The 17,829-nt window shown below is 33.5% G+C and overlaps 1 protein-coding gene across 1 annotated transcript; it reads left to right on the forward strand.

The window, feature by feature from the left end:
- The first annotated feature begins 886 nt into the window (after nucleotides 1-886).
- On the forward strand, nucleotides 887-7,291 carry LOC131055887 (probable disease resistance protein At4g33300). The gene is made up of 5 exons (XM_057990205.2): nucleotides 887-1,477; nucleotides 4,619-5,028; nucleotides 5,145-5,491; nucleotides 5,577-5,788; nucleotides 6,285-7,291. Exons 1-5 carry the CDS (start codon nucleotides 1,249-1,251, stop codon nucleotides 7,103-7,105), a joined length of 2,019 nt encoding a protein of 672 aa, XP_057846188.2. The 5' UTR covers nucleotides 887-1,248; the 3' UTR covers nucleotides 7,106-7,291.
- The last annotated feature ends 10,538 nt before the right edge of the window (nucleotides 7,292-17,829 follow it).

Genomic DNA, 17,829 nt, shown 5'->3' on the forward strand with positions numbered 1-17,829 from the left:
TTCAATGGTATTTTTTTTGACTCAACCAATTTTTTCATTTACAAATGCATTTATTAAAGAACATTAATTATAGTTACATAAGTCTTAAAGCATGAAGGTTCAAGGTCATATAGAAGAATTGAAGGTTGTAAAGCATAATCGTTGTAATATTATTATTTCAACATGATCTCATATTTCAAGTCCCAAACCCTTATCATAATTAATTTAATCTCCTTCTCTTCAATATCAAAGTTTCCATTTCATTTCAATTACTTTATTTTATTTCAGATCTATTTTAAATATGTATTTGAAAACTCAATTATAATCATCTCAACACTTATGTATATATCTTTTTCAACTATATATTATTGCTCAATATAAAATTACTTGATGGATTGGATAGACATCTTGAGTTCTACTCTATGCTTAAAATCATAGCAAAAAAAAATCAAATATATTTAAAAAATCTTACTAAAATCTTTAAAAAGAATTAATTTAATCTAATTATAAGTTACCTTTCTCATATACATTTTAACATATATATATAATCCTTTTAAATATGTTTAAAAAATAATAAATGAAATAAACCAAAACAAAATACATTAAAAAAACACATTTTAACATATACATATAATCCTTTTAAATATGTTTAAAAAATAATAAATGAAATAAACCAAAACAAAATACATTAAAAAAACTCTTATTCTTTTCTTGCACTCTTACAATATCTATTCTCTTATCCATTTCTTTTATTATACACTATTCAAACCTTTATCCTTTACTTTGTTACACCAAGACATTGACATTACTTGCTACAATGAATTCTCAATAAAATTCTCTCTCAAGAATGGATAAGAGCAAAACATGAAAGAGATGATTGGTAACAATAATCTATATGAATTGGAATATGACTTGTAAAGGATTACTACCACGTCTTTCATCTTGATTAAGAGTTTTAAAAAATTTCTATATAATAAAAAAATAAGAATGCATATTTCACGATTACAAATCTTTTATTTACAAAATTATCACAGGAATATAAAAATAATTATGTTAGTATGCTAATTGTTGTGAACCAAAAAAAATTATTTACTTTATTAAAATATTATATTAAAGAAGCTTCTACGGAAGCCTGGCAAGAACAACTTGGCGGCCAAGCAACACACAAGATTTGAATGCAGACCATTTCATTACTATATCGCCGCCTTGATTTCTTCTATCAATATATAGCTTTGGAAAGACGAGAAATCATTTTACCAGTTTCAGCAAATGGATTCAGATTTTCTTGACAGTTCTGAAATGATGGATGATTTCACGCGCTCTCGTGATGATAATGTTTCTGAAAAGACGCAGTTTTATGTGGGATTAGAAAGACGTCTTGCGGATTTGAAAGGGCTTTTGTTCCACAGCCACGTGTCGGTCATCGGTGTACAGTGCATGGGAGGCGGTGGGAAGACTACTCTCGCGTCGGCTCTCTGCAATGATCTACAGGTTAAAGGTACGTCCCCTCTGAATTCTTTTCATGATCATCTGAATGTTCTAAGAAGTTATTAGCAAGGAATCATGGAGCACGAATAATAAAACTTATACCCAGAAGTAAAATACAGAAGACACTTTTCTATCGGCAAGAAATATTTATAAATCTCAGACTACCTCTTTCTTCCCTATCAAAAATGAATGCAATTTTTAATACAATCATCAGTCGTTAAGAAGTTCTATAATATATATATATAATTGGTTGAAATCATCTTGTTGCAGGCAAGTGGTTACAGGTTCATACTTCCATGGTGTGCCACACCATCATTTTCAATCAAATTAAAAAGTTTGCGCTATATACTACAGATTATAGAAGCATAAACTTATTTGTGTAAGAAAAAAAAATTAATTGTGTGCAAGACAACATCTCTTTTGGACTGTCCTCTTTTGTAGTACACCCTTCTACACTTTGCAATAATTTGACAATAAGCTATAGAAAACATAATTTCTTTCAAGTATTCTTCTATCTTTTCATCAGTTAGGCGATTTTCAAGGAATCCCTCTAGCTTTTACTTCTCAATGGTGTTCTCGAATTCAATTGAATTTATCAAATATGAGACTTTTCAAATATCTGAACATATTTATTACTATTCATCTTTAATAGGCTACTTATATAATTGTAACATCTTACGCAACTTCATCTATGGTCTTTAATTTCACGATTAGAAATGGTAAACCTCCTCCAAGGTTTCCCATTTTATATATAGAGGATGAGATGCCTTTCAAAGCAAGGAAATTTATCATTAAGAAAAATGCAAATTTCCTCTGGTCTCTCTTTCGGTTATCAAAAATCTCTGATCAAAACTAGATAAAAAGGTATTTTGAAATGAATGGTCTAATAGAATTAGCTCCTAAGGAAAGGTTAGAAGAATGGGAAGCTGACCTGAGAGATTTCATGGCTCGATTTGTTCAAGAACCCCTAGAAGTGATTGAATGCTCCCCCCCCCGCTAGAACTTGCTTGGATTGGACAACGAATTCCAATGATTGTTCACTTGGTGGATACCCCGGCTACTCCAGGCCCTTTGTCTCCTACTCATTGATCTTATTTACTTTGGGAACGATGCTTCATGGCCGGGTTTGGACAATTTTCTTTTGAGATACTCAGTTTAGATAGTTTTATTTTTAAAACTCTTTCAATTTTCTGGTTTTTTGAAAGACTCTATAAATTTTGATGACATTCGACTTATGCCCTAGATGAATTTTGGCAAGATTGGATAGGTTTTAGTATACGACAATCTTTTTCAAACTGGTTTAAACTTTAATTATGTATTTACTAATTTTTAATATATTTGGCTTTGACTCCTAGTTGATAAAAAAAAAACATCTTAGGCAACCTCTAGTGATAGGCTACACTCTTCTTTATTGTAATGTTCTATATCCCATCTTTCATGTTAATCAATAATATTTCATAATCTTTAGGATAATATATCATCTTCATCTCATTCGTATATCTCTTTTCTCTCAAATTCTTTGCAAAGCACACTTAAAGATTTTCCATCCATTAGTAAGTATGCCAACTCCTTAAGGGATTCAATATTTATTTGTTGTAGAAATTCTATTCTTTGGCTTATCTTAGACTCTATGGTTTTCCTCTCTAAAAATAGATGTTGCTAACAAGGTGAGTATTTATTCTTACCAATTATTTTCACATTTCTTATTTATGTCTTTGTTAAATTTTAGTTTTGCTTGCTTCCAATTATTGCTTGCCTCACACTACTCCAACATCCACCATAATTCGTCGAACTCAAACTTCATTTTTTGTAGCTTCTTTTGTTTTCCTTTTTTTGGCTTCTACCTCATCATTTGTATTGTTTCTTCTAGCATTATTATCCTCTTATTTGTGTTGTGACATAGCTAAATCTATGCATCCACAACCATGTAGTCATAACTTTCCTATGGGTTATTCAAAACTCTTCTATATAAAAACTAAAATGATCTCATACACTTTCTACTTTAGGCATATTTAGATGCTTTAGTAACAAAACGATCCAAATGAACATCACTTCCTCTAGATTACTATTGGAAAAGAATATTCTTATCTTACAACTCATAATGAAATTGGAAGCTAAAAGACAAGCAAAAATCAATTTGAAATAGGAAAACACTCTAAACACATGTAGCCAATAGAACCCAATGGCTTATTTTCTCAAAATTAAAATCATTACATATAATATGTTCTCTCTCTAACCAATTGAATAAAACCTTTATTTATACCAAAAAAAAAAATGTATTGTTATTTCAAAATAGTGTAAAAATATATTTTATTTTTACACGTAGATAACTCAATAGAGAATTTAAAATAAAGGCACCAATAGAGAAAAATTTATTAACAAGGAAACATAAACATATAACAAAACTTGTGGAAGGAAAATATATAAGACATATTTCTATCAGCAAAGAAATATTTACAAATGGCACACTTCTTTCTTTCTAATATAAACTAATGCATTCCTAAATATAATCTAAAGGTATTAGTAAGTTAAAATTTATATTTTGACTATCTAACTCTAAAAATAACATGTAAATAATAATTATCTTTCTAGTATCAAAAAATAAAATAATTACACATTTTATTATTATTAAAAAAAGAAAATTACCCTAATTTCTACCACTACACAAACACTACATTAGTTCCATAAACTAATCTCTTCTTATAAAGTCAATATGATTGACATATATTCTTTGCTTAACAAAAACATCCAATTCAAAGTTTTTATTCAATCTTTCTCAATTTAACTTGTATAAGTAATGTCACTTCTTGCTTAATTGTCACCTAACTCCTTTATGTCCAGTAGATATTAGTCTTCTTGCATTTTGATACATCAAATAATTCAAAAGTTGGTGTTAACTTTTTGTCATTTAATGGAAGACAATTAATTTTTTAATTATTTTATGTATTGATGAGATGTGAAACTACAATTGATTATTTGAATATTGTAATTGCTAAATTTAAATTCATATATTTAAATATATTAATTATTAATTTAGAATTTGTATTATATTGAGGTCTTTATTCTACATGCTCTAGGTTAAATGGACATTTTTTTCATCAATGTCAAGGTATTTAATCTAAAACACACTTATTTTCCTAATGGAATCCAGATTATTTTCACAACAATGTGATTTTTGTCAGAGTTTCACTATCTCCCAACCTAAATGGGATATTAGAGACTATTTGGGAGAAGATAACTGGAAGCAAAAGACTAGAGGTTAAGGATGTGGAAGATGTACGAAGAGAGCTACAGCAATTCATTTTGAATCAATCCAAGCCAATTCTAATTATTTTGGATGATGTTTGGTCTAAGGAAATTTTGGAAAAGTTATTATTTGAAGGTTCAGGATGCAAGACTGTCATAACTACCAGAGACAAGTCGACCATACCCACAAACCCCTCTACACAACTCTATCAACTACCATTGTTAAGCCCAAAGGATGCTCTCTCACTTTTTTGCTTCTGGGCTACTGGAAAGACGTCAACTTCAAGTGATACAGATGCAAATATAATGCAGGAGGTAAGGATTTTGTAAATAATTGTTGTTTTATAAGTATAAGATAAAACTAGTTAATTGTTCATTATTTAGATTTGTTATCCTTTGAGGACTACTCGGTAATTTTCTATGACTTGTAGGTGGAGTCAAAATGCGGTGGTCTGCCACTTGCTCTAAAGTTGTTGGGAAGTTCTTTGCAAGGGGAATCTCAAGATGCCTGGAAGAACAAGCTTTCTAATGGAGAATGCATGTCAGATTATCACAAAGAGGAGTTATTCAGATCATTGCAAACCAGTATTGACTCCTTAGATGATGTAACCAAGGAGTGCCTTTTAGACTTAGCAATATTTCCAAAGGACAGAAAAATATGTATTGATGCACTATTGGACATTTGGGTTTATGTTCGAAAGCTACAGAAGCATGATGCTTTTGCCATCTTATCAGAACTTGCAAACAAAAAACTGTTAAATTTTACCAGCAAATCAAGGTAATTGCCTGTCCTTTTTAGTATATTGCATTTCTTGTTATTAAATGTTTTTCAACACTAAGCTGACATGCTCTCACTTCAACAGGGGAAGCACAACAATCTCATATAAAAATGCCTCAGAGTTGTACATTTCTCAACATAATGTAATGCGAGATTTGGTGTTATATTTGGCACACAAAGATAATGCAGTCCACAGCAAGAGGTTGGTCATAACAAGGACGGAGTGTGGTTTCCTAAGTGAAGGAGAATTGATTAATGATAGTGTGTTGGACATTCAAATCCTCTCTGTTCTCACAGGTGACTTATTCAAAAACTAACACATGCATTTTGGTTATTTCTTTGAAATACTAAACCATTGTTTTTAATATCACCGTTGATGTCAAATTATAGAGTAGAATTGAATTCAAACATGATTCTCTGCATATTCTTACTGAGTTTAAATCACTAAGTAAACGCAACACCCTATTATAGAGCTTTGATATCCAATCATTTGTTCGGTGCATAAACTCAACAGCCTATGTAAACTATTCAAGATATCTAGATTTTTGGGATGCTTTAATGTCCCACTCCCTGATAAGTAACAATGCCAAACTATTTTTTCAATCTTCGTACTTTTTCATAGTATGACATTAAGAACTATTCTTGATTGCATCACAAAACAAGCACTCTTTTCCCCTTACATATTCCCATTCCTGGATTCAACTTCAATATTAAGAGAATATAACCATTGTAAGTAGCAATCATAATTAATGCAAATTGTTCTAACTAGATTTCCTTTGTGATTTATATGCAGAATCTATAGAGGAAAATCACTGGCCTGATATTGATTTCCCTGAGACAGAGGCTCTGTTGTTAGCCTTCACTTCGAGAGAATATATTCTTCCCCCATTTTTGAAATCCATGAAAAAACTAAAAGTTTTGATGGTATTCAATTGCTGTACAAAGAAGGCAACAATGAAAGGTCTAGATGTCTTGTCTTCACTCCCTCAACTCAAGAGCGTCCGCTTGGAGAGGTTGATATCACCCCTTGGTGGAAAACAGAGCATTGAAGAACTACAGAGCTTAGAGAAGATATCTTTGAGCTTATGTGAAGGATTTAGAAATATAGCCACATTCGACACAACCAAGCTACAATATTTTAACCTGGACCACAGCAGTGATTTGGAAGAGTTGCCTGTTGAAATCTACAATATGCCCTCTGCTCTGTCATGGTCTATTACCAACTGCCATCTGCTTCAGAGTTTAGCATATGATTTTGGAAATATGGGCCACCTAAGAATATTAAGGCTATCGGCATTGCCAGGCCTGAAGGAGCTTCCAGTATCAATTGGAAAACTTGAAGAGTTGGAATATCTGGACATTTCAGTGTGTGAGCGCTTGAAAGAACTTCCAAAGGAAATAGGGCTACTCAAGAAATTAAGGGAGTTTGATATGAGAGAATGTTCCCGATTGAAAAGGTTACCGACAGCTGTTTGTGAACTAAGTTCCCTGAAGCTTGTTGTGTGTGATGAGAAGATTGGAAAGCAGTGGATGAGGGCCAAGAACATTTCTATACCGGAACTTAGAGTTGAAATTGTGGAAGCACGCTTTAGTTTGGATTGGCTTGATGATTAAACTTATAAGAGTAGTTTAAAAGATGAGAATATTATGAAGGATGAAATCAGACTGCAGGCTTCAGGGTAATGTCTCACCATCAGCGTCACACTTCAGCTCTGATCATACCTTGACATCTTTGTATAATAGTAATTTGCAGTTTGCCGATAAATTGGATATTATATGATTCATTTTTTCCTTCTTTAATGATGATCTATCACATCATATAATATGATCCAAAATATTAGTGAAATAAAACTTACTCTCACAATTTAATTCAGAATCGGCAAATTACTATCTTCATCTGTAGCATTGTTGTATGCTAAGTACATTATATGTCGTTTTATTTCTTTTTAATGTAGTCTAATTCACAAATGTATTCAGTATATTTATATGGATATATTCCATCATTACTTGCAAGTCTTGGAAATACTAATTTCCATTCATTTAAGTTTGTAACCATATTTGGAATGAGTTTTTATATATAAATTAGCATTAATTATTTACTTTGTTAATCTATGATTTTTAAGACATGATTTCTTCAACAAATTTGTTTGTCAATATATTTATAATAAATTTATAAGTTGTTCTCGTATGTTTGCAAATGGAAATGTTTAAAACATGGTAGTACTCTGTTCTAGAGTTTGCAACTATGCGCAAAGTCTTAATATCGGTCCTTTTGTTCAGACCTGCACATTTTGCATTCATACGTACCTGACCATTTTTCTAAACACTTTACAGTTTTTGTCTGTGCTTGCATATTATCTATGAACATCTGGCTGCAGCGTGGTGTATTTGGGTTTGCACCGCATGTTCTAAGACCAAATCTATTTTGGTGGTTCATCTGGAAAGTTAGTATTAGTTTAGATGAATAATTTAAAGAAGTCAAAGCTCTTTAAATTTGTTCATTTAATTTAGACCAAAAAAATATTATGAAATCTAATTTTACGACTGCCAATTACATTTTGCTTTATAATATGAAAGATTTTTCAAAACGCAAAATCAAATTTTGTGTGTATCTTCCAACGGTGGCATTCCCTTACAGTTTTAACCACATTTTTGTGAGACTCTCTCAAACAGCTCGCAGTCTTTGTGTTACTTTCTACTGTATAATTTGTAATCTTGATATAAACTTTTCTTTTTATAATTTTTCAGATAAAAATTATATATTAAAGTTAAAAAATATTAATTAATTCTAAATATTCAACACTGTAAAAATTAAAGCTTAATGTATGATTTAAGCCATCCACACAGACAGAGGAGAATGCTGGCAAAGGCGTGGAAGTTTGCTTTGCAACCACACGAATTTGTTTGGAAGTTTTAAAGCCTTTTCTGCAAATACATTATGTACATATCTTACAACTATTACAGCGTGCAAGACCACCCAAATTTGCTTGGAAGTTTCTGTAATGCTTTGACACGGATATGTACTAAGGCGGCGCAGTCAGAGAAGGATGCTGCTAAAATCCACGATAAATATATTTATCTTTATTAGATTCCATCTGTCTAGTTAGATTCATTATTAGACTACTTCTACGACAAATGTAAGTTCCAAATCCAATAATGGACTCTTTTATCTCTTGTATATGTTGTTGAACTTCTTGATTGTAATATTCAAAATAGTACGCGATCTCAAAAAGAATTTCATTTAGGAGTGTCACTATTGTAGCTTTTGTCAATGTTGATGTGCTCCAATGGATATCGTTGAGTTTTTTTAGTTATGACATATGCATGCTTTTATAATATAATAAGCTGTCTTTGTTCAAATGTTTTTATTTAACTTTAAGATTTAATCTGAAGTATAATATGTACATGTTATATAAAGTCATATATTTTTTCATAATTTTAAATTTAAAACATAAAACAAGCATTTTTATGATATGACATGTAGTTTTAGAGATTTCAATGGTGGTTTGGAAACATTTTGGTCATACATTATTGAAATGTTTAATTAAAATGATTATATTTTAATAATGATAATATTGAAAATAAATATTATAGAGACGAAGATTATGGAGCTCTGCGATTTTTCAGTGCTTTTGACCACGTCCTGAAGGAGGAAGCAGGATCAAGGCACGCGGGCGCTGACGGGAGTACCTCAGCGTCTACATGGAGGAGTTAATCTCCTCCACTCGGTTTGCATTTCCTACCTCGCCCACTTGCTCTGTTTGTTTTGTGTTTCATTTACTCTGCTCTGCGAACATTTATTATGGTTAACTCTACCCATCCGCCCACCCCATGCGATCCTAACCCTGGTTTCCAATGGAGTCGGAGTCAGACAGAGTTAATGTTAATAACCCTAAACCCACGCCATAAACAATACCAGCCCTAACAAAGTCTTTCGCTGAGACCGTCGACCTGCCTACAAATGGAGTCCACTCGTCAGCGCACTTCCTTAAGGCTCCTACAAACGAAGGACCCAATAAGGACGGTAAGTCCCCTTGCAATACCTCAGACCCCTTCTGCATTTTGCCAAATATTGAAAAGTTGAATGAAATTGCTTTGGAAAAGCGTAGGTTATGTGACACTGCCATATTTTTTGCCTGTGTTGATGCTAAAAAATGCCCACCTAGGAAATTCGTAGATGACTGGTTTCACAATCTATGGAATCTTAAATTAGGGCTTAAAATCATGTTTTGTAGACAAATACAGAGAGGTTTGTTTCTCATTTTCTTTAACTCGCATGAAGCCCAATTGGAAGCACTTAAACACCAGTATTGGATGGTTGGGAATACCTCTTTTTGAGCCCTAGCTTGGTCTCTAGAGGTGGTTAATGAGGAAGTCCTCGCATTATCCTCTCCCAGATGGTCATCCTCAAGGATACCCCCCCCTTTTTGTGGCGTTTCCTTCCCCAATTAATGGAACCATTTGGCAAAATGATTCGGATAGATGAAACTACTCGGTTGGTGCCCAACCTAGATGCAAGAATGCTTGTCTCAATTAAGCTTGGAATCGACATTCCACCATCTTTAAACCTAGATATTAATGGAGACACATTCGTCTGCTCGATCGAAATGCTTGGAGGATTGAATGCATGTTTTCTCTGCAAGAAAGAAGGGCATATTCATAAAAAATGCCCAATTATTAGTCGTAGGAAGCAAAAACATAATTCAGTTGAAACTACTATAAACCCTAAAAATGTTAATGATCTACAATCTCCCCCTCCCCGCTCTGCTAACGTGATGTCCGCAGATCCTGATCCCACTCCTAATAATGTTAACCCTCTCATGCCTGATCTCGCACCTTTGGCCCCCGAACTCCTCATCCCTATTTTCGACCCTTCTTAAAATCTTGTAGAATCGCCCTCTGATTGTTTTCAACTTGTTACCTCAAGGAAACGAAGATGTAAAATTACCCCTCTCAATGCCCTAAATCTTAGCCTCTCCTCCACCATCCAATTGGCCTCTACTCATAAACCCCAGGACCCTGATCAATCCCTTGTCAATTCTATGGTTAGAAATATGGTTAAAAATCTGGAAAACCCTAGTCATGGTGATGATGGTGCTAGCATTAGTAATAACCCTGCAATGATCCTCAAATCCGGAACCCCCATTCAATCGGTCTCCTCTTCACTTGCAGGACTTATTTCTGACACTAACACCATCAATCCCTCGACTACATCTACGCTCAAAGAACTAGAGGACAATCATATTATAGAAGTTATTTATACCAATAAGGGGCTAGATGAAATTAGATCTACCACTATGCTCCCTGGCTTTCTAGGCTACTAGTTGTCTGGGTCCGACATAGGAGGAAATGCAGATATTAGAGCTGAGCTTCCCGAAACCAGTGAAGATGATGAGGACCTTATGAAAGGGTACTCCCTAAATAAAAAGAAAGGTAGACCTGTGGGCTCCAAAAAGAAGAAGAAATCTAGTGATCAACAACGGTCTCCCTACCAGCCCCCCTTAAATCCTCCACTTTGATGAAATACATATCATGGAACATTCGAGGCCTTGAGTCACCTGAGAGGAAATTTGTTATTAAAAGATTTCTAGACTATCATAAAAACTTAGATTTTCTGATGTTACAAGAACTTAAATCTGTTGGGTTCTCCCTCGACACTACACTTGACTTCATTTGGCAAGATGCAATCAAAGTCTGTACCAACCACCTGAGAGGAAAAGGAGGAGTTGGTCATCTTATCGCCCCTAAATGGACAATGTACCTCAAGGGTAAAGGGACCTCCCCTTGTAATAGAGTAGCTTGGGTTACCTTAGATGTTAAGGGTTCTTTCTTTGCCATATGCTCCATTTATGCATCTAACGATTATAAGGAAAGACTACCGCTCTGGAATTGGCTAACTTCCCTCCCAAATATCCCTTGGGTCATGGCAAGGGATTTTAATATGACTGAATCCCAAAATGACAAGGATGGGGGACTTCTGTTTGAATGGAAAAACTCAGAAAGACCTCACTGGGATAGGTTTAAACAACATCTGCAACTATTTGACCCCTTGGAAGGCACTAAACCTGATACCCCTAGCCTATGGCACACCTAGTGCAACTTTCAGCAAAACACTAATAGGATCTACTCTAGGTTAGATAGATTTTATGCTAATAAGGACTTTTTCTCCTTTTCCCCCAACCAGTTTGGGAATGCGGTTACAGTCTTACCAACTACCCTGTCTGACCACTTCCCCATTTTAGCCATTATCAACATCAGGATCTCCATCACCCCTAGCCACCCTCGCAATAAGAAATTCTTACTTAACACCTCCTTGCTGCAAAATGAGGATGTCCTAAATGCCATCAAACTAATTAGACTCTTCAATTTGCAACCACATCTCCCCCAATCCCACACACTCAGATGGCAGAGGAACATTTCCTCTTGGCAAAATATTCTCTAAACCATTGGCTAGAAAAAAGCCAAGGACTTTAGATTCATAGAAAAAAATCTTACTCTTCGGCTTCACTCCCTAGAGCATGAAATTCAACTGCAGCCTTCTTCCCCTACCTTGGCCAAACAGGTCTCTGAGGCTAGAGATATCCTCAGAAAGCACCAGCAAGTTAAAATCAGAGGTGCTTTCATCAGAGCCCATAACCACTGGCTCCAATTTGGTGATAAGGGCTCCAAAATATTCTTTAATCTACTCAAGCAAAAACAAACCAAGGAAAAAATAGATAGAATAACTATAGATGATAAGGAACTCCTGGATATCAATGACATCAAAGAAGCCTTTGAAGTGTTTTACAAGACTCTGTTTACCTCTGAGGATAATGAGGCCTTGACAGATGCCTATACCAAATGTAGGACCATTATTCCTAATAGAATCTCTTAGGACGAAGCCAGCCTCCTCAAAGCTAAGCTAACCATGCAAGAAATCAAGGATGCCATTAAGGCTCTAAAGGATAGCAAGGCCCCAGGCCCTGATGGACTTCCTGCTGAATTCTACAAAACTAACATTGACTGGATCTCCAACGACCTCTATGATATCTATAATGAAGCCCTTTCCACTGGCACCCTAAGGGAGTTCATAAATAGGGGTATTATTAAGCTTATTCCAAAAGAAGGGGACAAAGCCCTAATTAAAAATTGGAGGCCAATTACCCTCCTAAACGTCTTCTACAAAATCCTGGCCAAAGCCTTAGCCTCTCACCTTGAAAAGATCCTCCCCAAATTCATTTGCTCCACCCAAACAGGCTTCATTAAAGGCAAATACATCTTGTAGAATCTTGTAACGAGTTGGGAATCCATGGAATGGGCCAGGACCTCAAACCAAGATGCCACCATGTTCCTTGTCGACTTTGAGAAAGCATATGACAGGGGGGAATGGGACTTCATCCTCATGATGCTCTTAGCCTTTGGCTTTCCTAGCGAGTTCTGTGATTATGTTTGAATCCTCCTCAAGGATGCATCTGCCCTAGTTGAAATCAATGGGACCCTCTCCCAGCCTATTCCCCTGTCTAGATCAATTAGGTAGGGCTGCCCCCTTGCCCCTGCTCTATTTTTCATTGCTTCTGATGCCTTGTATTATCTCCTTAGAGATGACACCCTATCCCCCCGTGTCCAAGGCTTTACTATGCCCGAACGACTCTAAACTAGTCAACATCTAGTTTGCTAATGATACCTCGCTCTTCCTAAAGCTCTCAAGGCACAATATTGATTCCCTTAATAAAAAACTTGACAGTTTCGGTAGAGCATCCGGAGCTCGGATATCTAGCACCAAATCCATTTTACTTGGATGGAAAGATAATCCTCCGGATTGGCTTCACTAGTTTGGCTATGCGTGGGGAGGACCTAATAAATTAGTCCATTATCTTGGCATCCCCTTTTCTTTATCTCTCTCTCTTAAGGACATGTGGGGCTAGGTCAAGGGAAAAATAGACAGTAAACTCAACAAGTGGGACAATAGGGTCCTCTCCCTTGCTGACAGGATTCAAGTCTGCCAAAAAATCCTATCTTCATACAGCATATACTACTCCTTGGTGTGGATGTTCAACAACTACCAAGTCTTTGAAATCCAAAGAGCTATCAGATGGTTCCTATGGTCTGATGGAAAGGGTAAAAGGAAAGCTCATGCGGTCAAGTGGACCTGGTGCCACTTGGATAAAAAACTTGGTGGGTTGGGCCTCAAGGATCTTAGGCTGCAAGGCATCTCCCTTGCAGCCAAATGGATATTTCATTCACTGGAAGGACAAGAACCCTGGAAAATCCTTATCAGGAACAACATACAAAATGGTGTTCCCAAAACTGCCAAAACTTGGAAAGCCCTCCCGTTCAGTGACTTAATTGCAGGCGGTTTTCCTGTGTTTGTCCAAGGCACCTGGGTGTTTAAATCCATCTAGAAAGCCTGGGAGCATGTGCATGGTCTCATTAAAAACTCAAGAATCAACTGTGACAATACCCTACATGGTGAAAGGTCAATATGGTGGAACCTGCATCATAACTCCAAACCCCTTGCTTTAACCTAGGGTTGCTTTGCTAAGCACTGGCATAATAAAGGAATCAAGTACATTATGGATATTCTAGAACATGATAACCTTATCAGCTAGGAGGTTCTTAGCACTAAATATGATCTCCCTGCATCACATAAGGAGACATACAATATGATTAAAAATGCATGTGTTCCCTTTAATCTCCCTAAAAACACCCAAGTAGATGCCCATAGGTACCTTACATTCCTATGGAAGGATGTCTCCACCCTCCCTAAGATCAAAGACAAATCTATCTATACCCTGCTCAACAGTGATACCTTGGTGATCAAACATATCAACACTCTGTGGTATGTTAACCATACCCCCCACACTTGGTAGAAAACTTTTGAGAAGCTCTGGCCTTCCCCCATTCCCCTTAAGATCAAGTGCTTTAGATGGCAACTTATTTTGGATAGATTACCTATTAGGAATAAATCGGCTGCATATGACCGGTGTTTTGTCTGCAGAAAACCTGAGACTGCACGTCACATCTTCTTTGACTGCCCCTTTGCTAGAGAAATTTGGCTTCTGTTTGGAATTTCTATTACAGAATTTGTTTTCACTCTTGATATAGTTATTGGTTTTATTCATGGATTGAGGAAGGATACTAATCTAGTTTGGCAAGTTTTATCTTCTTACATTCTCTGGTTTATTTGGAAACTTAGAAATGAGGAGAAGTTCCAAGGTATTATAAGGCAACGTACTGAGTTTTTTAAAAAACTCACACATTACAAGATTGTTGTGCAGGTCTATTTTTTGATGAACCTCGAGAGAAACAAGCTACTGTGATTCTTAAAAGATGGCAGAGCGACCATGTTTGTTTACGAGATGCAAGACGTGTATGAATGGGCTAGGCTCGTAGAGAACCAAACCTCCTTTGATAAGGCAGTGAAGAAGTTGATAAAGGATCTACAAGACAGTTGGCCTCCTCCCTTCAACAGGATAGAGATGTGCTCCCAGATCCTAGCAAGAAAGAAGGTGGTTTGGATGGAAGGAGAACAAGGCTGGACCACATGGCTAGAGGACCAAGATGAGGTTCTCCAATAGTGATTTACTCTGTTGTGTCCCCTTCTTTTGGTTAAAGAGATAATTGTATATAATCCTCTCTCTGGCTCCTCAATTTGGCGGTTGAGGCCCTGCCCCCCGCTCCCTAGTTTTATATAAACTCTCTGTCTAATTTTTGGACTCCCGATATCTAATATAAAAAAATTAATGATAATATTGGTGACATAATGTTCTATAGACAAGTCTTGCAAGTGTAAATGTAACAAGTGTCACATAGTGGCGATATAAATGTAGTAAATAAGTGAGAAGCTTAGTCAAGATATTAATTTTATAAATTTATGTAAACATTAAATAGTATTAATAATAGTCATAGTTGTCACTAAATTTAGATAGAATTGTTGATATCCTTTAATTTCACAAATTCTAATTTATTTTATTTTATTTTAAAAAATAATATGTTGTAGACATCAAATTTTCACATCGATGTTTATCCCAAAAGGGTATTGTGCAATTTAACTTAGGAGCGTATTGATAATTTGCAATACCATTTAAAAAAAATAATTAATGGAATCTATTTTATTGAATTAATTACAATGATGTGTGTGCAGAATATGGTTGTTAATATATATTAAAAATCCACTTCTTCATGCTTTGAGGAATGATCTAAGATAATGCTATTTGAAGGAATAGGGACATATACACTATAGCGTTTTAACATTAAGTAAACTTAATTATAATTCAAACCTTACTCATAATAAATCAAAAATTATTTAATTATAATGAAAGCATTTGGTAATCTTGTCATGGTATTTACCTTGTAATTGGTAACTACCAATATTTTCACAATTAATTAATTAATTAGTATCAAAATATTTCACCTAGTTTCAATAATGAAGGCAAAATTCATTTGTCATGTTAATTACCTTATGACATATATCAAATCAAAAAAAAGTTAAGATTTATAGGACCAAAATTTTCATTATTCATCCAAGTAGTCATAATCAAAACATCTCCACAATATTATTATTATATTTTAATTATTATATTGTTATTAATTTATTATAATTATAGTATAATATTATTATATAATTTTTTATATATAATATACTATATTATTCATAATATTATTTTAATATCCAATTTTTATATTATTAAATTATAAGAAGATAACTAAAATAATATTATTAATTCATATTTTTTTATATTATATATATTTTATTTATTTATATAAATCTTTAAAGATACAGACTCTAAATAATTTTAAAAGAAAATTTAAACATTTTAAATATTATTTTAGTGTACCTAAAAAATTGTCTAAGAAATTTCATTTATTGAATCATATCCCCAACCTCTTTGAATCCTAACCATAATTTAACCCTAATCAAAAATCATTTTTGTTTTCTAGAAACTTATTTGACCCTTAACCCTAACTCAAATTTAACTTTATACCTAACCCTTACCCTAATTATGTTCGAACTATAATCATAATTTAACTCTAACTCAAAAAATTATTTTATGACTTTAATTAAACGCTAATTGAATCATATTGCTAATCCTAATTGAACCCTACTCCTAGTTAAAATGAAACACTAAGCTAATTGAACATAAATCTAACCTTAATTGAATTATAATCCTAACCCTAACTATAAATAAACCTAACTATAATTATAATTGAACTATAAATATAATGAATGTATTTGATAATCTTTCTATTTTAAAAGTTAGTTCAATTAATCTTAACTATAATATTTGTAAATATGTGTAATCTTATTGAATATTAGAGAATCCATTTTTTAAATTAAAATTCAATTCTTATTATAAATATATAAAGAAAGCCCAGAGATATATAGAGGCTTTCATTTTTTTAATTTAATATTTTATTATTTTATTATAAGTGGAATAATAAAACATGAAAGAATCTATATCTTTTGGATTTCTTTATATATATAATTTAATATATATAAATTGGTAGCACATGCACAAGTAAAAATAAATTAAATAAAGAAATATTTATTAATTTATAAGTATAATAATTTATAAAAATATTAGAACTATAGTCATTAAAATTTTTAATAAATCAAATTGAACACTAAAATAAATCAAGTGATAAATTAAATTAAACTAAGCCAAATTGAAACCTAATAACAAAGAAAAGTGAACCCTAATAAATTTTTTATTGAAGATTAAGGGTTAGAGTTTAAATAATACTATTAAGTAATTAGGATTAGAATTCAGCTGTGGTTAGGGTTAAAGTTACATGGTTAGGGTTAAAGTTACAATTTTGGTTTTCAATTTGATTTAGTGTTAGATCTAGTGTTCAATTTCATTTATAGTTACAATTCAATATGGCTACAATTAATCCTACTTTAATAATGGTTACAGTTGAATTAGGTTTAGTGTTTAATCATATTTAGAGTTACTGTAAAATTTGGTTTAGCGTTTACTTATATTTAACGTTGGGATTCAATTTTGTATAGGGTTAAGGATACGGTTATTGTAAAATTCTATTATGGGCTAATTTTGTTTTGGTTTAGGATTAAATTTGGTTATGGGTCGAATTAAGATTTAGTTTGGTATTTTGTTAGTGTTTAGTTTTGTTTAGTCTTAACTTAGGTTAAGGGTTAGTATTCAATTATATTTAAAGTTAGCTTTCAATTTTGTATAGTTTAGAGTTGTGGTTAAATTTGGTTTAGCATTAGTATTAAACTTTGTTATGGGTTAGGGTTAAAGTTAAAATTTACTTTTAGTTTTAGTGTTTAGTTTGGTTTAGTCTTAAATTACATTAAGGGTTAGCATTTAACTTGACTTTGTTTTAAATTATGT

The sequence above is a fragment of the Cryptomeria japonica genome, chromosome 4 (genome assembly GCF_030272615.1).
Source record: "Cryptomeria japonica chromosome 4, Sugi_1.0, whole genome shotgun sequence".
Classification (NCBI taxonomy): Eukaryota; Viridiplantae; Streptophyta; class Pinopsida; order Cupressales; family Cupressaceae; genus Cryptomeria; species Cryptomeria japonica.